This window comes from Equus quagga, chromosome 8 (assembly GCF_021613505.1).
Source record: "Equus quagga isolate Etosha38 chromosome 8, UCLA_HA_Equagga_1.0, whole genome shotgun sequence".
NCBI classification, from domain to species: Eukaryota; Metazoa; Chordata; class Mammalia; order Perissodactyla; family Equidae; genus Equus; species Equus quagga.
This window is the reverse complement of record NC_060274.1, coordinates 16,465,104-16,488,498: the sequence shown is the minus strand read 5'-3', so window position 1 is coordinate 16,488,498 and position 23,395 is coordinate 16,465,104. Positions and strand designations below refer to the sequence as shown.

Here is a 23,395-nt window from a genome sequence, read left to right as displayed (position 1 = left end):
CTCTTTCCTTCATCTCTTGTTTATCTACGGCTGCCCCTGGCAGATGTGGGCCAGGCTTTGATTCATGGAGAGAAGGAAGCTTAGCGGTCACTAAGTCCTGTGTTTCCCAAACTTGCTGCTTATCAGAGTCATCTGGGGAGCTTTTAAAAGCCACTCCAGGCCTACTTAATCAGCATCTCCAGAGAATAAGCCCAAGAATCAATATTAAAAAAAAACAAAGGAGAAGCAGACTATGATGTGCAGGAGGGAGGGCACTCTCCATCAGCCTCCGTTGGGTCATTTGGATCCAGAATGTCCTTCCAAGGCAGCCCACCCTGATTTGGAACAGCTGTTCTTGGTAACAGTTCATTCCCCCTTTCCTTCAACTGCCATTCCGGTGACATGGATCCTGACCCCACCATCCCACCCCTCCTTACCTTGGCTTTCATCCAATTCTTCTGCAGACATTTACTGAAGGCCTGATGTGGGCATGGTTTTCTTATCTCCTTTTTTTCTCCAAATTCCTCTTCCATTTTGACTCCTTTCCATTATCCCAAGAAATGGTTACTCTGCCAATTCATAACCCGTCTGAGGATCTGGCACAGCTTGAGCCAAGATTTGTCTTTGTCTTGCACACCCCTGTTTGTTTTCCGTTTAAAGAATGTGCATAAAATGATCCCATCAACAGGATAAGTGGTGGGTGTAACTTAGTGAAGGGAACCAAATAACGTCCTACCACAATTTGTATGTCAATTACAAATTGTTCTTTTCCATTAATTAAAGGAAGAACTCTCCAATTGTCTATTAAGCAATAGTTTATTATCTTAGGATGGCCTTTTGAATGTTGCTTTAAAATGATGAAATAACTTTTCCTTTAAAATATTTTACATTTCATTAAATTACGTTGGCCTCTCCTCCCTCTGAAATTACTCACCCTTTTCTCAGAAGGAGACTGGCTACTCTTGCCTCAGCTCACCTTTAGCACAAACAGTTCTGTCCTGTGTTAGCCTCACAAAATGCCTGGCTTGACTGGCTGTAAAATGTAAGAGATGCTCTTATAATTTGTTCCATAATTTAAGATCCTTTTTGTTTATTTAAATTGCTGGGTGGTAGATGTTGGCTCTTCTTGAGCGTCTCGATGAGTCAAGGGGAAGTCCGCTTAAGTAGTTACGCAGGTTGAATACAATTATTGACATGGACTTTAAAGGTGACATTGAGCCAGTTCATAAATATAACAATTGATCCAAGAGGCTCTCTGTCTGGGATGAATCGATCAATGAAGGCAAGAGTTATAAAAAGAATATATGTCCACTTTTCCTCTGGACTTTCTTTACTTACATATCTAGGGCAATTGCTATTTATAGCCTTTCTTATATAAACCGGCATGACTATCTTATCTCCCATTCTGGGTGAATTGCAAGAGGAAATTAAGTACCCGTGCAATTATATGGGTTCCTCTTAATTCTTATCTTGAATATTCTAGAAAATGTGTTTAATGATAGTTTTAGACCTAAACGTTTTATTTGGGAGAGAGCTTCAATTTATTCACTCGGTAAAAAAACTTCACTCTGCGTGTATGTGAGTTGGATACCATGCTATGTATGGGGGTTATAAAAATAAATGAAATACCTGGGGCTGGCCCAGTGGCACAGTGGTTAAGTTCGTGCACTCTGCTTTGGCGGCCTGGGGTTCGCTGGTTCAGATCTCAGGTGTGGACCCACACACCTCTTATCAAGCCATGCTGTGGCAGGCATCCCACATATAAACTAGAGGAAGATGGGCACAGATGTTAGCTGAGGGCCAGTCTTCGTCAGCAAAAAGAGGAGGATTGGCGGCAGATGTTAGCCCAGGGCTAATCCTCCTCAAAAATAAATAAATAAATAAATAAATAATTAAATAAATAAGGGAAACACAGTCCCTGTCTTCAAGAAGCTCTTGGTGTGCCAGTGGAGACAACAAATACACATCGTGATGGCATTTAGTATGCTAGCGACCATGGTGAAATTTAATGTGCCAGTGACCACAGAGCTGTGGGAGGCCAGAGGATAGCAGCTCCAGATGCAGACGCAGTGTGAGGTCACAGGCAGTGGTCAGACTGAACGGCCTTCGCTCTGTGTCCTGGTGTGCACTGACACTGAGGATAGAAGGCCTGAGACCCTTCAGCCTGGTCGTTGGTCTGAGCTGAAGACCCCGTCTCACTGAGTGGACAAGTGGGTTCTCCTGTCCTGTGTCATGGACACTGAGGACTAGAGTCCTGGTTGACCCTCCATTTCTAGCGAGGGGTACCACCAGGAGGGGGTCCTCACAGTGCGCCGTCCTAAGCCTGCCCAACTACGAGCGGAGCTGCTTGGAACGCCTGGAGGCTGGCAATGATTTATGGTCATTGGGGGCAGCTGGGCAGTCATAAATCTTCAACCCTGCTTGCCTTTAGAACAACTGAGTGAGTTTGCTGGTACAGAGGGCCACGGGGGCTCAAAATCAATCAGCCAGTCTCTCAACAGATAATTACGCAGTGCCTGCCAGGTGTAAGGCATTCTGTTTCCTCTTTCATTTATGTCAATGTTCAGCAGAATTAGAACAAGACATCCGACTCTTGCATCTCATTTCTGTTCTAAGCACTTGATTTTTAAACCTGCAAGGTTGTTTTGAGTATGTCATCTTCAGTCCACATTGTTCCCTGCTCAGGAGAAAATCAATAAAGCTTTGGGGAAAGATTCGACCATCCAACACTTCTTTTTGGGAATAAAAACCTAGATCGGCGTAAGGAGTGCCCCCTTGTTATTTGCCATGATTTTTTCCCTTTGAAAAAATAAATCTGTAGTTCAATCAGTTCTTTGGTTGGAATTAAAGGTAAAGCCTGGCGCCCCCTTCTCCATTTCCATCTGCCATTCCTGGTGATCTCAGATGAGTGTCTGTTCCAGGAGCAAAAGTAACAGACGTTGGTGAGATAACAGTTTGCTGCCTTACTAGCTGAAGCTTTCTTTGTGACTGTTATCAGAATAACAAAATTGGAGCTTTTGGAATTACTGGAATTTTATCATGCACCACTTGTCTGCAGTCTAAGGTGAAATTCTATCATAATCAGGCTGATGGCATTTTGGAAGACAGATGAGAATTCCCAGGTAGGAGGAAGGCCTGGATGCTCTTCCCTCCTCGTCCCATCACGAAAACCTAACCGTCTACTGACGAAGCCTTGAACTTCTGCTTCTTGCTTCATCCCTTTAGCTTCCAGACACGTAACCTCAGGGAGTGACTCAAATCTCAATCCTTAAAGGACGACAGAAGGGTTATAAGGATTACCAGCCGAACTTGCCTTCCTCAGGCCTCAGAGAGGTGGAGGGTGGGGAGTGTTTTTGTGGGAGAGGAGAAAGCTAGGCCTGTTAATGGGCTCGGCTGCTTCCTGGTGAGTTTAAACTGGACTGTCTGCAGGTCCACCCCACATGAAGACTGACCGTTTCCTGTTGTTTGTCTGGGAAGTTACTCCGTAGGGCTCTTCTCACCATCAGCCACTCCCAGTGGACGCCGGGGGGATCTCTGGCTCCACAGGGCCCTTGGCTTCCATGTAGAAGGCGCCAAGTGTTTGAATGGAATTTCACCTCCATCGCTTGCCTGGGATCTGTGAGATTAGGGAGAAGGAGGCAGGTGGCCTGAGAGTTAAAGGGTTGTTTTAATAGGTTGGCAAATTGCTGATTTCCAGACTGTTATGGGATGTCTGGTGGTGGATATCCTGGTGGCTGAAGCATTGCTTTCCAATGTGGAGGCAACGTGGCTCTGACATCTGTGCCCGATTGCCACAGTCGACGAGGAGGAAGACCGGGTCTGGGGCTTTGTGTGCCTTTGCTCTGGCTGCGCTGTTGTCACATGACCTCCCTCCCCAGGGAGAGGAGGGCAGCTCCTTGGTAAGGGATGTGTGAATGGCTTGGCGCCCCTGCCAGAACTTCCTTCATCCTTGGCCTGTTCACTGGTCTTGTCTTGTCTTGTGTTTAAGACCGAACGGTTACGAAAGCTGCAGAAGATGGGTTTTTTGACTCATTTTCAAAATGGAGGCCCCAGCAGGAGCTGAGGAACACTCAGGTGACCCCAGCAATGCCATCTGTTCGCAGAGGGTCTCAGGAGAAGCAAAGATGAGCAGAAGCAGAGCCACAGTGGCCTTGGGCAGGGAGAGACCCTCCTGTGGCCTCTGACTTAGTGAGGGCAGCGCAGCAGGCTCTCACTGCTGCCGACGGGCTCCCATAGCCAAGCTGCCGTGTTCTGTCTGCCTCTGTCAGCATCATCTGGATACAGTTCTGTCTTACTCCCAAACTGCAGGTGAGCATCTTACGTTTTGTTGATCCTTGAATCCTCAGCACCCAGGACAGTGTCCAGCCCACAGGAGGCAACCGATAGCGTAGAATGAAAGTTCTACAAGGGGCATGGAAATCAGGGACCACACAGAAGGAGGGGCTTTCCTTTTTTTGTTGTCACTATCTGTAACGGGATGCCTTTCTTACTTAAAAGATACTCCAAGAACATGAAAACACTAATTTGAAAAGGTATATGCACCCCTATAATCATTTCACCAATATTCACAATAGCCAAGATGTGGAAGCAACCCAAGTGCCCATCGACAGATGAATGGGTAAAGAAGATGTGGTATATATACAACAATGGAAAACTGCTCAGCCATAACAAAGAGGAAATTATGCCATTTGCGACAACACGGATGGAGCTTGAGGGTATTATGCTAAGCCAAATAAGTCAGACAGAGAAAGACAAATACTGTATGATTTAGCTCATGTGTGGAAGACAAACAACACACAGAGATGGAGAATAGGTTGGTGGTTACCAGAGAGGAAGGGGATAGGGGAGAGTGAAAGTAGTCAAGGGGCACATGTGTACGGTGACAGATGGAAACTAGACTCTTGGTGGTAAACATGATGCCATCTATACAGAAGCCAAAATATAATGATGTCCACCTGAAATTTACGCAATGTTATAAACCAGCGTGACCTCAATAAAATAAATAAATGAAAAACGCTCCAACCTTCCGAGGCAGTGGTTTGCACACTTTACTGGCTTCCGAGTCCCTTTGGCTCCTCTTACCTGCGGAGACTCCTCAGCTCCTCCTTACATCTTAGGGTCCAGGGGCTGCAGGGGGTTCCCAGGAATCTGCATCTTCACAGGGGGCTTCTGGGGTGGCTGTTTTATGAATCATGACTTGAGAAAGAGCACGCCAAGCTTCCAGCTGAGAAGCGCTCTGAAAAGAGGCTCTCCAAGTGGGGAACCGACAGTGGAGAGGGGACTCTGGCTCATTCCACTGCTTTTGTCAAACCCTTAGGGCTTTGCACACTTTGATTCCTTCTGTTCCCATCGACTCCCCCAGGTACGCTTTCAAATTCTCTCCAGTACTCTTTGAATATTCAGTGGCATGATTGAAACCAGTTGACGTTTAACCACTGAGTACTTTTATAGGAGAACCACAAAAAGTTCCTGGACATACATTTAAAAACCAGCTGAGTTTCCAAAGGATCGGATCTTAAACAAACTGTTTTAGCCCCAGGAGACTGGCGATACATCACAGCCACCCCTCATGGCGTCAGGATCCTAATAACTTGCTTCTGTGGAACAGCTACTTTTTTTTCCTCCCCTGTCATCTGGAACCCTTTCCTACCCCAGTCTGCAGACTTAGCCTCACCCTTTGCACCCTAAGGCATCTGTCCAGTTCCCATTTCCAGTCTGGAGAGCGCTCCCTTCCCTCTGTTAGTGGCGGGTGGTACAGCGCCTGGTCTCTTGGTCCAGCCCCTGGCTCCCCACCCCTCTGGACCATCCCCTCAGGTGCAGACGTGGCCTCCTCTGTGACAGCCCAGAGAACAGCAATATTTAAATCAACCATCTCCACCTTATTGTAGCAGGTGAGGCCCAGGCCTCCAGCTGCGGGTTTAACATTTTCTCGGAAATGGTTTCTGATTCCCAAACTTGCCCTAAAACCCTGAGTCCAGGGGCTGGCCCAGTGGCGTAGTGGTTAAGTCCACACACTCTGCTTCAGCGGCCCTGAGTTTGCAGGTTCATATCCCTGGCGCAGACCTAGCATCACTGGGCGAGTCATGCTGTGGCAGTGTCCCACATACAGTAGAGGAAGATGGGCACAGATGTTAGCTAAGCAAAAATCTTCCTCTAACAAAAAGAGGAGCATTGGCAACAGATGTTAGCTCAGGGCTAATGTTCCTCACCAAAATAAACCCCCAAAATTTAAAAAACCCTAAATCCACTCAAGTATACCTTACAAAGCGTTTTGGTCCACGGAAACATGGAGTTCCCTCCTGGTTTCCAGGTCACTCTGGGTGCCTTGGCTGCTTCTGCTGGGTCGGCTGCCTGGAGCCATAGTGGTGCTGGAGGCTCGCTGGCTCGCAACCCCACCCTGCTGGTAGGGCTGTGCCATTCTCCCTTGCTGCTCCCAAAGCCGCTGACATCAAAGGGGAGAAATCTGTGCCCCAGCAGTCCTGCATTCTGAACGGCACAGAGCACACGTTGACATCGTCTGTACCTGTTAGGGTCGCATTGTCCAGCTTTGAAACTAAGCCATCGGCCCCCTTGGTCAAGATACTCCAACACTCCTTCTGTAAAATAGAGATGATGATACCCAATTCAGTGAATTGTTCATTCTTTAATTCCAAAAACGATTATAAGGGCTTACAGTGTGCAAGGCACTGCTCTATGGACTTACGGTTTAGGGAGGGAGACCAACAAATGTGAAATTTCACCTGTGTGGTAAGTGCGACAAAGGAGAGGCGCATGGTGTTAGGAACACAGTTTCAGAGGTGGGGAGGTTGACCTTGTCACAAGGGAGACCAAGGAAGATTTTCCTTAGGAAGCGATTGCTGATGTGAGATAATGAGAAGAGCACATGCAGCATGTGCAAAGGCCCTGTGGAGGCCTGAGTGGGGAATGTGGTGAGGGATTGCAAGGAGGCCAGGGGCCCTGCAGCCAGAGCCTTGTAGACTGGGTTAAGAATTTTGGTCTTGAGAGCAGTGGGAAGCCACTGAAGGGTTCTCTGTAGGGCAGTGACAGATTTATGTTCTTAAAGTTGCTACCCCGGCTGCAGAGAGGAAACTAGATTGGAGAGGGAATGAGAGTGGATGTGTGGAAGCCATTAGGAGATTCCAGTAACGACTTAGGCAAGAGAGGATTTAGTTTAGACTTGAGAGTAGTGGAGGTAGTAAACGTGCAGATCCAGGAGACAGGTGAGCCATAGAGCTGATAGACTTAGTGATGGATTGGATGGTGGCGACAGAGGAGGGGCAGGTGGTGGGGCATCCTCGGGGAGTGGCCTTGCCTGCAGGGAGTAAGCACTAATTAAATGTAAATTATTATGGTAATTATTTACAAAGCGGCACTCCCTTTGGTTGACACATCTCACACAGAAACTCTGCTGAAATGACCTTTTTTGGCTGTCTCCCTGAGACTGGAATTTGACCAAAGGCAGCTGGGCCCATGTGGCTCGGTGGCCCCGAGCCTTCGCCTGAACCCCGACTCAGGCCACGCAGGGAGGGGGCTGTCTGACTCCTGCCTGCTTCCCCAGACTGAGCCCACACCTCCCGGCTTTCTTGGCCCCTGGCTTTGCTTCCCTCTCTCGTTTGCATTCTCGACTGTTCTTAGGGTTGGCACATGCTGTGGTCTTGTCAGTGGTACCCCTGCAGCTCCTTTCCTGCTGGGACAGCCCAGCGTCCTCCTCTCTGGGAGCTCCACGTGGCGCCCTCCCACACACCGCCCTGGGTTCCAGGTGGAGCCCAGTGCCCGGATGTGCCTCAGTTGGCTGAACATCCAACATCACACTGGGGACCATTTTCACATCCACATATTGTAGTAAGGATTAGCACGGCCGTTAACGGGAGGGTCAGCCTCTCACATTGCTATGCGTTGTCACCACCAAAACAGTAGTCTTTTATTATTATCATTAATAGAATTTATATTTTAGACCAGTTTTAGATTTACAGAAAAATTAAGTGGGAAGTACAGAGTCCCCATATACCCACCCACCATCCCCCCCTCCTCCCTGTTTGTCCTGTGATTGACAGCTAGTGTTAGTCTGGTGTATTTATTACAATTGAGGAGCCAATATTGATACATTATTATTAGCCGAGTCCATAGTTTACATTAGGGATCACTCTTCGTATTGTACATTCTCTGGGATTTGGCGATAATGACATGTGTCCACCACTGCAGTGTCACACAGAATAAGTTCAGCGCCCTAAAAACGCCCTGTGCTCCACCTTTCATCCCTCCTTCCCCTGGGCCTTTGGCAACCCCTGATCTTCTTACTGTCTCCATAGTTTTGCCTTTTCCAGAATGTTCTATAGTTGGAATCATACAGTATGGAGCCTTTTCAAATGGGCTTCTTTCAAGGTTCCTCCATATCTTTTCGGGGCTTGATAGCTCATTTCAACAGTAGTCTTTCAAATGGCAAGGGCACTGTGCCTGCTGGTCTGCACCTGGAGGTCTCCATATGGGAATCAATTTCTTTTCAGTGCCTGGCGTCTCTTCCAAGTGGCATTTCTGCATCACCTTATCAGTCTTCTGTGCACCCATCAGTCCTGAACACATGTGGCCAGAGCTGATTTAGGGGCCTTCCCGGATAGGACGTGGAAATGTGTGGAAATTAGTGCTCTGTGTTCAGGAAATCTGGCACCAAGCTGACCCCGGATTCCCATCGGAATGCGTCCGTCCTGAGCAGTGTGGGGAAGGTTTGGTGCTGTGGGATAACTGCCCTCTAAGAACTGGGCTGCGACAGACTTCGAGCTATTGTTACCTTTGTGACACCGTGGGGATAAGTTGAGGATTCCCAGCCTAAAGAGTTCTGCTTGGCCCCTAAGCAGTTTTACTAAAAAAGGTGGCTGTGGGCCATCTTCCATCAGAAGTCAGCCCTGGCCAGATCGCTAAACAGACGGGAGGCAGGACATAGCCAAGTGTGACTTCTTAGGGGCAGGCTGGACGGCCCTTGCCTCTTGCTCTCCTTAGGTGACATGAGCCCTTTCCTTTGGGACACTCCTTGATTCCTTCTTCCCCAGTGTCCTCATCCATTGCCTGGAGCCCAGGACCAATCTGAGCTCATCGCTGACCTGCCTCGCCCACATTCTTGAGCTGCCCGGCCCCTCCTCTTTTTCTATGTGTATGTCCTAATGTCTGTGTCCCCCAGCTCCCTCAGTACCTGCTTGGGAGCCTGTGTGTGGCGTTCATCGTGTCATAGGTCCTGCTGTCAGAGCTGAGGGTCTGGAGGGGAGACGCTGCTGTCATCGCACAGGAGCCGTGAGCATGGTGGCAGCCGGTGGCCGCTGTAGCGAGAGCCTTGAGGACATCCCCACTGTCCTCAATTATGCCGGGGCCAAGAAGGCTGTCCTTGCCATCTTTATGAAGCGCCCCAGCCATCGCTTATTCTCAGAGACTTTATTAGAAGCAACCTCTCGCTTTTCTCGTCCCTTTGGCATCATTACCCACCAGCTGTGCATGTTTAGGATCCACAGGCAGAAACACAGAGCCAAGTGCTATTGTTTCCAGAAAGCTCTCCGTATGGAGATTTTTGCTTACATTTTCTTTTCTTTTTTCCTTTTAATCTTTGTGGTTTTAGACAAGTAGGTAACATGTTAGATCTTTACTTGCAACTTTCAGGCATCAGGACTGAAAGATTCCCTGGAAGAGATATTCACGTTGAATTTTTTTTTTTTTTAAGAGGAATCCACTGGTCAGATGTGCCCAGTCCACTTAGCACTTTGATTTGAGGTCCTGACACCATTGGTTGAGTTTGTCCTGCATGCCCAGCGGCCATCATGCCAGCTTTTTATTCAGCCCCGAGAATTAGGTATTTGCCCCCATTTTACAGGTGTGGGAAGTAAGGGTCAGCAGGGGGAGTTACCTTGCCCCAGCTCACGCAGGTGTAAGTGGGAGAGATGCAATGTAAACCTGGGCCTGTCTCTCTCCAAGCTCCATGCACTGGGCACGTCACCACCCAGCCCTGCCCGAGGGGTCTCATTTGTGCTGAGAAGCAGAGCAGCCTGGGGTATGTGCTGCAAGACTGAGAGCTTGCTCTCTGGGATTCCCTGTTCACCCAAACTTCCTGGGGCCCTTTTACCACAGAAGGAAGTGGCCTCATGAGCTATTGAGACCAAAGGTAAAACATGTAACACCATTTCTTCCCTGAGTCTGAGTCCTTTTTTTTTTTTCTTATGAGGAAGATTGGCCCTGAGTTAACATCTGCCCTGAGCTAACATCTGTTACAAATCTTCCTCTTTGTGCTTGAGGAAGATTGTCACTGAGCTAACATCTGTGCCAATCTTCCTCTGTTTTGTGTAGGGTGACACCACAGTATGGCTTGATGAGCAGTGCTAGGTCTGCACCCGGGATCTGGGCTTGCGAACCCTGGGCTGCCTATGCAGAGTGTGTGAACTTAACTCCTATGCCACCAGGCCAGCCTCACTAGTATTTTTTTTTTTTTTTTGAGGAAGATTAGTCTTAGCTAACTGCCACCAATCCTCCTCTTTTTGATGAGGAAGACTGGCCCTGAGCTAACATCTGTGCCCATCTTCCTCTACTTTACATGTGGGGCGCCTACCACAGCATGGCTTGCCAAGCGCTGCTTTGTCCCGCACCCGGGATCCGAACTGGTGAACGCCGGGCCACTGAAGCGGAACGTACGCACTTAACCGCTGCACCACTGGGCCAGCCCCAGTCCTTCTTTTTTTTTTAACTGTGTCTGGAGAGCCACGATTATCTCTCCAGAGATATTCATTTGTTAAAACATATTGCTAATGTTGGGTTTTAGGAAGGGCAGGGGCTGGGGTGGAGGAAGCCCGCCCCCGGGGCCCATGATACCTGGTAGCTGTCCAGAGGAGGAGCAACCTACATGGAGGGTGGGGAAGGGAATGGGGTTCAGACTGGAAAGCACCTCCTCGCCTCGGCTCCACGCTGTCTGCCGCTTTCCCAGCTCCTCCTTCTCTTGGTCAGCATCCAGGTCACCTCCCCTGACTCCTTGGCCTGGGCGCCCCCTTGCCAAGCGCCCTCCCTCACCACCCAGAACAGCATCGCCAGCAGCTCACACCCACCCACGGTCACACCCGCCTGCTGCTCCTACTTCATGGGTGTGTGCTTGATACCTGCACCTTGCAAAATGCCCCAGCTCAGCCAGCCTCATAACCGGTGCAGCTGCAGGTCTGTCATCTATCTCTGCATCTATTTATGCATAAATAAATATGCATGTCTTTGAGTGACCCAAATAAGAACAGAATATATTTTGTGCTGCCGCCTCCCCAGTCTAAACCACTGTCATCTCTTACCGGGTTATTTCCGCCACCTCCCAAGTGGTCCTGCTTGGGCCCTCACCTCCCACAGCCCATTCTTCACAAAGCAGCCAGGGTGGTCCTTTATAAAAGGTAATCAGGGGGCCGCTGGGTGGCTCAGTGGTTAAGTTCACATGCTCCGCTTCAGCAGCCCAGGGTTTGCAGGTTCGGATCCTGGGCACAGACCTACACCCCATTCATCAAGCCATGCTGAGGAGGCGTCCCACATAGGAAACTAGAAGGACCTACAACTAGGATATACAACTATATACTGGGGCTTTGAGGAGGAAAAAAAAGAGACAGAGAGGAAGATTGGTAACAGATGTTAGCTCAGGGCCAATCTTCCTCACCAACAACAACAACAAAAAAGAGGGTAATCAGATCACACCGCTCCTCTGTTCAAACCTCCAGTGGCTTTCCTCTCCTTCAGGGGACAAGTCAGGGTCTTCACAGGGGCCCCACCCCAACTCCACTACAGTGACCCTGGGCTCCTTGAAGCTTCTCAGACACAGCTGGGCACCAGCTGCTTCCCCTCGATGCTCTCCCCTCAGATGTCAACATGGCTTCCACCCTCACCTTCCTCAAGTCTTTTATTCAGATATTCCTCTTGCTACTCCAACCACCCCACTTAAAATTCCAGCCCTCCTCCTATTGCCTGTCCCTCTCTTCTGCTTATGTTTTCTCCAACATATTTATCACCATTTGCAGCACAATATATTACTCATGTGTTGTTGTCTGTCTCTCCTATCAGGGCTCAATCTCCACGACAGCGAGGATTTTGTCAGTGGTTCCTCCTTTCTCTCTGGCATCTAGAAAGTGCCTGGGAATAGAGGGGCTCAATAGATAGATGTGGCGTGGGCTTGCCTGGCGTTTCTGATGTAGATGTGCCTCGTTCTAGAATACTCCACATGACCAGAGATGTGACTCTTCGAATCTGCGAGCTGCTCTTGGTTTTATATTGTTGATGGTTAGGGCAGTGGTTCTCGGCTGGGCTGCCGTGAAGGAGGAGGTGTCATGAGTAATTTGTTCATTGACAACAGTGAAAGTACTAAGAAAGCCTGCGAACTATCATAAAATGAAAACATATTCTAGGGTGTTTGTCAGATCATGTCAGTCTCGCTTACTCGTGACACAGTGTGTTTTCTGGAGCAGGAGTAGAGAGCGGCGCTGTGTGTGGGGTGCTGGGGACGGGGCATGTCCTGTGGCTTTTCTCCTCTCTGCCATGGCTGTCGTTTGTGTGTGTGCGAGGGCTCCAGGAGCGAGTGTTAGCTGTGGGATGTGTGGGTAAGGGAGGCCCAGAGCTGGCTCCCGGGTGGCAAGGACAGCAGCCTCTGAGGATGTTACTCGAAACGTCCCTGCCCTTTCCCATGGGATCAAGTGCAGTCAGGCTGTTTTGATTTTGGGGGTATGATTTTGTGTTTGGCTCTGAGTTTTAGCCATTGGAGGTCGTGTAACTTTTAAAACGAGTGTGTATCAGGGACGTGATAGGAACGTGGGATCAGACCATTTGCCGAAGGTGTTGAAACTGGGGTGACCTATACTTGTTTACCCCATTTTAGTCCCGTTTGAGGCCTTGGTTGAGGCCACCCTAGCCCCTCCGAATGACCGGGTCGCCCATACTGATGTGTGCACATCAGGCATTGGACCCCGTGCCCGTGTTAAAATAGGCTTATGGGCCCCCCCGATGGCCAAGTGGTTAAAGTTCTGCGCTCTGCTTCGGCGGCCCAGGTTAGCCAGTTTGGATCCTGGGTGTGGACCTACTCCACTCATCAGCCATGCTGTGGCAGTGTCCCACATACAAAATAGAGGAAAATCGGCACAGATGTTAGCTCAGGGCTAATCTTCCTCAAGCCACAAAAGAGGAAGATTGCCAACGGATGTTAGCTCAGGGCAAATCTTCATCACCAGAAAAAAAAAAAAAGGCTCATCTCCTCTCCTTTCACTCAGCTTCCCGGCTCTTTGCTCTTTACTTCCTGGCCTCCCAGGTACCCTCCTCAGTCTTGATTTTAGTACAGGCATACATCGGAGATATGGGAGGTTCGGTTCTGGACCACCACAATAAAACAATATTGCCATAAAGCAAGTCGCATAATTTTCTTGGTTTCCCAGTGCATGTAAAAGTTATGTTTACATTACACTGTAGTCTATTGTGTGCGATAGCATTATGTCTAAAAAAACGATGTACATACCTTAATTAAAAGATACTTTATTGCTAAAAAGTGCTAACCATCATCTGAGCCTTCAGGATGTCATAATCTGTTTGCTGGTGGAGGGTCTTGCTATCCACGCCATATCTACTATGCGCTGTAAAGTGAAGCGAGATAAAGCGAGGCCCACCCGTTCGTGGCCTCCGCCTTCATGATCCACGGCTACAGATGACTTTCCTGGTCTCCTGGTTTGTGTTGCCGGAGCACTGCTTCCCAAAATGGGAGGTCAATGTTCTAAGACATAAGAGCCGATAGGTCTTCAAAGATCTGTGGTTTTTCTCTCTTGGTTGGTGTTTTAGGTTGGAAATCGTTTCCCCTCAGGATTCTGGAATCATTGCCCTCCGGCTCCTGGCTCCCAGTGCTGCTGTCGGAAGCCTGGTAACACTGATCCTCCAACCTTCTGTGTGTGGCTTGCTTTCTGTCTGAGAGCTGCCGGAATCCACCTCCGTCCCCGAGCTTCTGACACTCCGCGTGATGTGCTATGGGGTAGCTGGGCGCCTTTGTAAGTGGAAGATGTTTCTTGCAGATTTCACGGCTGATTTAAACATTAAATATTATCATATTTAAATATGTACCACTTACAGCCAAGTGTCAACTCCTTAGGCTTACAGGTCTTCCAATTATAAAACCAAATCAAAGTTAAACATAATTTTGCAAGTTAAACATAAAGTACCCAGCAGCAGAACTCACATGTGCAACATGAGTTGACTGCGATGGCTGGCATCATTCCCTTTATGACAGGGAGTGAGTACAGATCGCCGCAGCTCAGTGTCCCTTGAGCGATGGCTTCTGGCTTCACCTGGTGTGAATAAGTCACTTATGTATTCCATCCACCCTTTGGCCTTTTCCTCATTAGCCCATGACAATTAACGCAATTCTGCTTGATGCCAACATGTAACCACAGTGCCAGCTTGGCTAGAGGGTGATCATCCCGACGCTTCTTAGAATAAATATGCTTGCTTACAGAAATTTTTTTGGATTGTCATTAAAGTGAAAGCATGGAATGTAAATATTTTCCCAGTGAGCTCACGTAATCCCTAGGATTTGGTTAGCCTCCGGTCTTTTTTGGGTCCTCCCGCAGCTCATAGAAAGGGGAGCTCTCAGAAGAGCTGGCTGTCGTAATAGTGGGTCCCCACTCCCCGTCCTCCTGCCCCCCAATGCTTCTCCCCCAACTGCCACGATGATGTTCACAGTCCCCTAATCCCATGGCACTTCACGTCCTTATTTTGAGATGGAGGCTGCAGACAACCGTGAGCCCTGTCACTTTCAGGGAGCTGTTAAGCTGTGTGTCATAGAGCTTGAAAACCATAATCCATTTTCAAGCTGTTTTAGCTTAAGCGTTCCTGCCCCCTTCACTCTTATGGAGAGAAAGGTGTTTGTATTTTTTAAATGCTGACTCCACACTTGACAGGGTTCCTGGGTGCATTTTCTGGCTAGTTGGAAGCGTGCGTGCATGTGATGTGTGGTGTGTGTGCACACGTGTGTGTGTGTGTGTGGTGTGTGTTTTTACCACAGAGCGACTGTGTTTCGGGAACCTGCCTCAGTTGCATTTCTGCATCCTGGTGTCTGAGCCTGTTCTGAGCTCCCAGCTGTGTAGACCGGCTGCAGGCTGCCGGGTCTACCTGCAGGAGAAACGGCAGTGTGTTCCTGTGCAGTGGCTGGGCAGGGATCCAGCCTCTGCCCCCAAGTTGCGGGGAGGGACGCTGGCTGAACTCTGAACTGCTGGTTGGTTTGTGAAGTGGCTTCCAGGTCCCAGGTGTGTTCCCCGGTATAGCATCTTTCTCCACAACTGCTCGGGCTGGAAGCCTGGGTCTTCTCTTCACTTTTTCCTTTCCCTCATCCAACATCCAGTTCATCTCCAAATTCCATCTGGCTTTCCCTCCCTATTTTTCATTGTTTAAAATCTTCTTTTTGTTCCTGCCACAACTTGTGTTCAAGCCTTGTTACCTCACAGTGGGAAGAGCATATTCTCCTCTCAGCAGCCTCCTCGACTCCTCGACTCCTTGCCTCCTCCCTTATGCCCAGGGCCCTGCCGCTGGCTCAGCTCTGCCTTCTGGCATCTCCCATCCTTACTCTGAAGCCCTCAGTGGCTACAGTCTCTGCACGATGAGAACAAACTGGCAGCCTGCAGGCTGATGGATTTTGTTTGTCCTTCACAATGTTTTAAGTCATTTTTAACCGACTTACAAAAAAATCAGGATATTTTTTACAATAAAAACCTGTATTTTCAACTTGTCCTGTAAACTTAGAAAATCTGGCAGCCCTGAACACATGTTCCTAAAAGATTACAAGAGGTGGGAATGGGGCCTTCTTTGCTGCCTTTCCTTGGGGCTTGTTTTCTCGTTTGCCACACTCCCCACTACTCCTTATAGCACCCCAGCCTGCCTCAGCTCTCATTTCTGTTTCCTGTCTGGCCTCCATAGGCATTAATATTTGCAGCCCAGAGCTGTCTGACTCCCAGGCCAAGGACCTTTCTACACCTCATCTTTAGAACACACCTTGTATTTTTGCCTCCTGTGTACCATTTGGCCTCTTGTGGGGGCTCTCCATCCCCCCAAACCTGTCTAGATCCTGCCATCCCGCAAGACCAGCTTACACTCCCTCTCCTCTGTGAAACCCTCCCTGCCTGCCCCAGGCGGGAGTTCCCCCTGTCCTTAATTACTAAAGCACTTTGGGTTTCTCTCTCTTTTGGTGCCACCGTATGTCGTTTGTTTCTGTGCTCAGACTGACAGTCCGTCCGGGGCAGGGCTCACAGTGTCTGACTCTCGATGCCTGGGATACTGTGGACTCTGAACAGGTGTGCGACCAGAGAGATGCATAGAAATGATCAAGGGCATTGTTCTGTGGGTACCAATCCTGTACTCTCGGTACAGGAGAGCCGCTGACTAAATGTGGGATGATGTTAGGTGGTGACTGTGAACAGCCTGTTTCACTTCTTGTCACCAAAGCCACTGTCTGGGGACCTCTCTTCAATGTGGAGAGACCCCCAAACACAGCTAACCTCTGGTCCACCACAGCGGGCTGTGGGCGTAGTCGCTTCCTTCTAAGTGCTTTTGATCCCTCACTGGGGTGATTCGGTGATAGTGATGGAAGACCAACAGAGAGGAGAAAGAGCTGAAGAGAACTTCAGTCAAACTTAGAATATTTCCATAGGCTTCATGAAAGACATTAAATACCAAATGTACCCAGCATTGCATACCTGATGCTAGATCACTCTGCTTCCCAGGCCCCTCCCACAGGGACCTCCGTGACCCGCGTCTCTATGTCCTTCTCACCCAGGCTTTGGTTTCAGCATCACCCACCTTCTAAACTCTCCCCAGCTCCACGCTCCCAGTGTGAACACTGAGCTCCTCCGAGCCCCTGATAGATCCGGGTGGGGGTAACGAGAAGCATCGTAGGTTGGTAGAAAGTGCTAGAAAGTGTGGATGCCTAAGGACTGTGAAAAGTACTCAGTCAGTGACTCATTGGTTTGCATCAGTTTTCCTGCTTGGAAAGCCAAGCCCAGGGTTTCCCAGCCACATGCCCCTGGGGAGTCACAGTGACCTTTTAGACTCCTGTCATGCTCCTTTGAGAGGGGCGGGGGCGTTGCCTCCCAGCGTCTGGTCCAGAGGGTGCGTGGACTCTAGGAAAGTCCTGTGCAATGGGGTGAAAGGTTCTATATCTGTGCCATCCTGGGCAGTAGCCACGCACCACATGTGGCTATTGAACACTTGAAATGTGGCTAATGTGACTGAGGAACTGAATTCTTAATTGTATTTCATTTCAGTGAATTTAAATTTAAATACCTCATGTGGTTGCCGTATTGGACAAGCCAGATCTCCAGGGTCGGAGAAAATGGGTCAAATGCAGTCAGAGCCTGAGGGAGGCGAGAGCGCTGTGCAGTCCTGATGAGAGCACGCCTAATTGCCGATTCCTCCCGCGTGGGTGCGACTCTGCATTGCTACACAGCAAAAGCCCGTTGACCAAATCTGGCAGGAATTCAAAGCTGAATAATGTTTGCCGGAAATGCATTGTTGTGCCGTTCTGGGGAAAGCGTGACTTACTTATGATTCTTTTATTTCCTTTAAGAATAGCAGATACTGGAGCTCCCCTTAGCTGGGGTTCCTCGAGCAGCTTCTAGTATATCCTGCTTCCTCTGCTTGATTTCATTAAACTAACATAAACGGATACTGGTGTCCACACCAAGCATAAATCCTGAACCCAAAGGACTGTATCGGGGGAGGACTGGGGAAACTTACACAGCGGGAGGCTGTGTAGACAGTTACACAGATCGAAGCTTGTGGGTTTCTCTCTTTTGCTTGGCTTTTCTTGAACACTGGCAGCTAAAACAGGCTATGGGTGTTTGGGGCTTATATGGGGGTTGTTAAAGCCACACTGCGCTGTGGATGTTGCTGAATTAATTTCAAGCCGTCTCGGCCGGAACGCGCACACACAGTGTTCGCCTGGCTCTGCTCTGGAGGCTGGATGGCCATGGTGTCAGCATCTGTCGGCCGGGAGAGGGTCCCTGTGTGACTCGTCCCCACTGTGGCTTCCCAGCTGCAATATGTGTTCCCCGTACTGGGCCCCCGTTGTTTTGTAATCTAATGACTTTCTTTGTGATGTTTCAGTCCCCACCAGTCCTTTCACCGTGGAAAGTCTGGCAAACCCTGAAAGCTGTACAGCTGTTTGTGGCTCCCTAAATGACACCCATTCTCTCGCCACAGTCTTCCTTTCATCTGGGATTTCAAATATACACAAAAAGAGGAAGTCAGGCGCAGACAGCATCTGGGCAAGAAGATGCCAGCATGGTGGAGGGGAAGTGGTGGTGGCGGGGGAGGTTGGTACTGGTGGAGGGAAGCAGCACACACATCCGGTGTGGTTTTTCCCAGTGTCCTGACAACAGGGCATAGCCACGGGATCCTCCCAGCATCCTTTGCACCGTGGAGACCACATCTGTACTCACTTCTCTGCTCTGTCCTTAAAAATGGCATCTCATGTGAAACAGCAGCTTGGGACCAGTCTGAGACAGACTGGCTGGATGGAAGTGTGGGATGGATGGATTATAGTGAAGACCAGCGGCCCAGCCACGTCTAAGTGGAGGGTGGTAGTGCCTGTGTTCATTGCCTTGTCTTGATTGAGTCTCCAGGGCCTGGCAGGTACTGTCATATATTCTCTCTTTTTTTTTTTTTTGAGGAAGATCAGCCCTGAGCTAACATCTGCCGCCAATCCTCCTCTTTTTGCTGAGGAAGACTGGCCCTGAGCTAACATCTGTGCCCATCTTCCTCTACTTTATATGTGGGACGCCTACCACAGCATGGCTTTTGCCAAGCGTGCCATGTCTGTACCCGGGATCTGAACCAGCGAACCCCGTGCTGCCGGAGCAGAGCATATGCACTTAACCACTGCGCCACCGGGCCGGCCCCAACCATCATATATTCTCATAGCCAGGCACACATCCCCACCCCTGTACTGTTTTTCTGACATCTGGGAAGCCAGGTCATCACGTTTTAATTTTATTCCTATCATTGTGCTTCAGCAAGAAGCAGTTGCTCCCAGTTCTAAGGTCATTAGAATTTTCTAAGGAGATAAGCTTTTTTCATCCCTTCTTGGTATTATTATTAAATTTTTTAAAAGAGATTTTAACCTTAATAAGACTAAGGATGTTAGACTTGCCCCTCTAGTTAGGTTCAATTTTCCGTGAGCTTTTCAATATGGATTGCATATCTTACAATAATAAAAAAGTAATCAGTACTCTAGCAGCCTTAGCTGTGTGCCAGGGACCATTCCAAAATTTGATATCAATTAGCTAATTTGATCCACACACCAACCTTATGAGGTAGTAGTTGTTTACTCTCCCATTTTTATAGGTGAGGAAACTGAGGTCAGAGAGGTTAAGAAAGTAGCCCAGAGTCACACAGTGGGTTAGTGGCAGAGCTGGCCTGTGACCCAGGATGCCCAGCTGAAGAGCCTGCAGGCAGGAGGGTCACCCTTCAGCCTTATTCTCATCAAACATTTAAACTGGGGCTGGCCCAGTGGCGCAGCGGTTAAGTGCGCCTGTTCCACTTCAGCGGCCTGGGGTTCCCTGGTTCGGATCCCGGGTACAGACATGGCACCGCTTGGCAGGCCATGCTGTTGCAGGCATCCCACATATAAAGTGGAGGAAGATGGGCATGGATGTTAGCTCAGGGCCGGTCTTCCTCAGCAAAAAGAGGAGGATTGGCGGCAGATGTTAGCTCAGGGCTAATCTTCCTCAAAAACAAAAAAAAACATTTAAACTTCCTATTTCTATATCAGCCAGTTCTGTTAATAAAGTATAAATATAAAAATTCTGTTGATGAATATAAAGCTTCTCTTCCATCAGGTAGAACTTCCCAGATGAGGCCTAAAACACCCACATTGATAATTACTGGTTTTGTAGTCGATTATCCCATTGAGCTCTCAATCAAAGGATCTAAACAAATTCTCCACAGGAGCAGGAGTAGTCACTCGGGGTTCACCAGAGGGGTGTTCTGGAACTCTCTGTGCCCGGTGAGGACCTGCCCTCGGGAGCTAGTGTTACTGAGGGTGGTTGAGAAGGAAAATCACACTTCTGTTTTTCTCGTTTACTCTCACGCTGTTACCACACTCACAACACGTCGACACCAGATGTGGGGTTTCCACACACAAGCAGTCCTCCTAGACGCCAGCTGCGTGTCCTGTAATTTAATTCAGTTCTGCCTGGAGTTGGGCTCAGATCCCGCTGCCTAAGGGCTCTGTCCCACCAGACTGCCCCCACTGCAGATGCCAACACATGTCCCGGGTTGTAACCTGTACTTCTGACCAAGGGCTGTAAACCGGTCTTCCCATGAACCCCTTCCGTGGGTCCGATAATTTGCTAGAATGGCTCCCAGAACTTAGGGAATTACTTATGTTTATCAGTGTATTACAAAGAATACAATAAAGGATACAGATGAACAGCCAGATGAAGCGACGCATAGGATGAGGTCTGGAAGGGTCCCAAGCACAGGGTCTTCTGTCCCCGTGGAGTTGGGGTACACGGCTTATAGATGTGTTTACCAACCTGGAAGTTCCCTGAACCCCCTGCCATTGGAATTTTTATGGAGGCTTCATCGATAGGAAACTCCATTTCCAGCCCCTCCCCACTTCCAAGAGCATGGGAAATGGGGTGGAAAGTCCCAAGCTTCTAATCATGGCTTGATCTTTCTGGTGATCCCCCCCTCATCCGGGAGCCCACCAAGAGTCACCTCATTAGAACAAAAGACGCTCCTATCACCCGGGAAATTCTAAGGGTTTTAGGAGCTCTGTGTCAGGAACTGGGGTCAAAGACTAGATGTTAGAACAAAAGATTCTCCTGGCATCCCTGTTTACAAGGGTTTTAGGAGCTCTGTGTCAGGAACTGGGAGCAGAAACCAATCTACATATTTTTATTATTCCACCGTAGTGTATCATGTTCCTCAGTTTCCTCAAAAAACTTGGGTCCTCTCTTGTGTTGGAACAGGACAAAAAAAATGATTGAGCACTATTATCTGGTAAATGCATTTTCCTAGAAAGGAAATACTCAGAAAATCAGACTTACCCCTGGAGATCAGACGACACAGCTGGCACAGAGTGACTAAGGCCAGGTGAGCACACAGGTGTGGCCCCCACAGATCTCTCTCCATCTCCTGCAGACACTTGGCCATCCTGTGGCTGGGAGGAGTTGAGGTGACTCCTAATGGGAAGGCGAAATGCAAAATTATAGACTCTCTTAAATTGCGTTTTTTTTTTTTGGTGGGGAAGATTGGCCCTGAGCTAACATCTGTTGCCAATCTTCCTCTTTCTGCTTGAGGAAGATGGTCCCTGAGCTAATATCCTTGCCAATCTTCCTCCATGTTGTATGTGGGAGCATGACTTGATGAGTGGTGTGTAGATCCACACCCAGTGCCCAAACCCGCAAACCCTGGGCCACCTAAGAGGAGCATGCAAACTTAACCACTATGCCACTGGGCTGGTCCCTCTTAAATTTCGTTTTTATTTCCACGTTCTCAGAGGTATGGGGAAGATCAGGTAACAGGAGAAACGAGACGAAGCTAGGATCTACTTTGCGTTGGAAGTACAGATTCCAAATGAGCGACGTCTTTCACCTCATTCCAGCTGGACTTTCTTGCCTTCTTTGCTGGGTTGGATGTCTTTGGTTTTTAAACTCGACTTACACTGGCTGAAACAATAAAAGGGGTTTACTCAATGGTAGGGGGCTTCAGAGTATGTTTGACCCAGTGAGGTTCTCCAGAACTCTCCTTTCTTATTTCTCCCTACTCTGCCCACCATGAATCAGACTCGCTCCCTTTGTGGTCCGTGATGGCTACGAGCAGTTTCCAGGCTAAGTGCTTCCTCAGTGCAGAGGAGCAAGCAGGGATGCTCCTGCTGAAAGAGCGTCTTTTCCCAGAGCCGCACTGGCCTCAGCTGGATCACAGGTCCTGTCCTGAGTCAGTAACTGGGGCTGGGTGGGGCGATGTGGACTCAAGTGTCCACATCAGAAACCGGTGGTGGAAGCGGGTTTCCCCAGACCCGGAGCCCTGAAGGGAGGCGCCCAGCTCCCCAGATGAAGATCGGCAGTCACCGAGAGAAGGGGAGATGTAGTGTGGGAAACTGCACCTCTCCCCGCTCTTTCTAGAACCTGCCAATTCCCCATTGTATACTCATAATCAGTTTTCTGCCAGAAACTGGAAAATTGTCATTTTTGAAAATATTACTTTTTCCTGCTTTGTGACTCTTAAATCTCCTTTGCTCCCAGCTCCTGTCTCTCTTTCCTTCTCCCCTCCCTCCTCTGCTTCCTTTTTCTTCTGTTTTCCTGGTTTTTCTTTCTTTCTCCTGCTTCTCCTCCTCTCCTGCCTCTTCCTCCTGGTCTCTCCTTCCCCCCTGAATTGTCCACCTCCCTTAATTGATGATCTAATAATTTATTTAACTCAACTAAAGTGTCGATACAATGTAGTTTGTCACTAAATAGAATGCCTTCACTTTCGCCCCCCAGGAAGAAGAAATGCCAGAGGTAGAAATTGACATTGATGATCTTCTCGATGCAGACAGTGAAGAAGACAGAGCTTCAAAACTACGGGTAAGCAGCTTTCAAAATCTGGAAGCTTCCACGCATGGATGCTTGAATCCACTTGGGTCTCTAGAGCTTGGCATGCCCTGATTCTGCCTTCTGGCAGTGTTGGCCCCCCCGGTTTGAGCAATGGCAGTTTGCAGAGAGGAAGGCAACCGGATGTGAGTATTCACCCTCATCAGCAACGTCTCTGATGAGAAAGCCATCCTTGACTACAGTCAGTTCTCCAAGCACCTTATGGATGAGTCTCTCCAGCCTCATCTTCTTGGGAGAAAGGGCTGGTTCTGCTTCTGGAGATCCTCTTGGCTGAGAAGGAAGTGATGGCCCACAGTAGTGTGAGGAGGCGAAGCTAGAACCGGTCTCTAAGCCCGGGACTCTGGTCTCCCAGTCGTGGATTATATCATTCATAAAATTCATTTCTAGATAAGATTGTTTGCAATGTAATTCTATCTAATAAAATATCCTTTATTAGAGGATGCTCAACTGATAAGCATTCTCGTACGACGGTGGATGTTGGCATGTCTCCTGTTTCTTTAGTCCAGAGCAATAAGATATTTATTTCCCTCCTACAGGAGATGAAATCTATCATCTTAAAATCTGCACTTGGCAGTTTCTAAAACCAATTAACCTTTAACCTGCCATTGTTCTTAACGTTCGCTGATAATTACTGTTAAAGGCTGTTGCTTATCACCAATGGCAAATGATCACTAAAGGCAATTAAAAGGCACATTTTAATGTATTAATGTGTTTAATGTGTTACTAATTACCAGCGTCCCTTGAGTGGCAACCAGTCTCAGTGTAATGATTATGTCTTGTTAATGAATTTGGTTGGGAGATGT

General features: G+C 48.6%; 1 protein-coding gene across 1 annotated transcript in view; it reads left to right on the top strand.

Moving 5' to 3' along the window:
• The window catches only part of PPP1R14C (protein phosphatase 1 regulatory inhibitor subunit 14C), an 88,086-nt gene that overhangs the window by 43,327 nt on the left and 21,364 nt on the right, over positions 1–23,395 (top strand). The window contains exon 2 of the mRNA XM_046669735.1: positions 22,482–22,565. Within this exon, the coding sequence (XP_046525691.1) occupies positions 22,482–22,565 (84 nt within the window). The remainder of the gene's footprint in view (positions 1–22,481; positions 22,566–23,395) is intronic.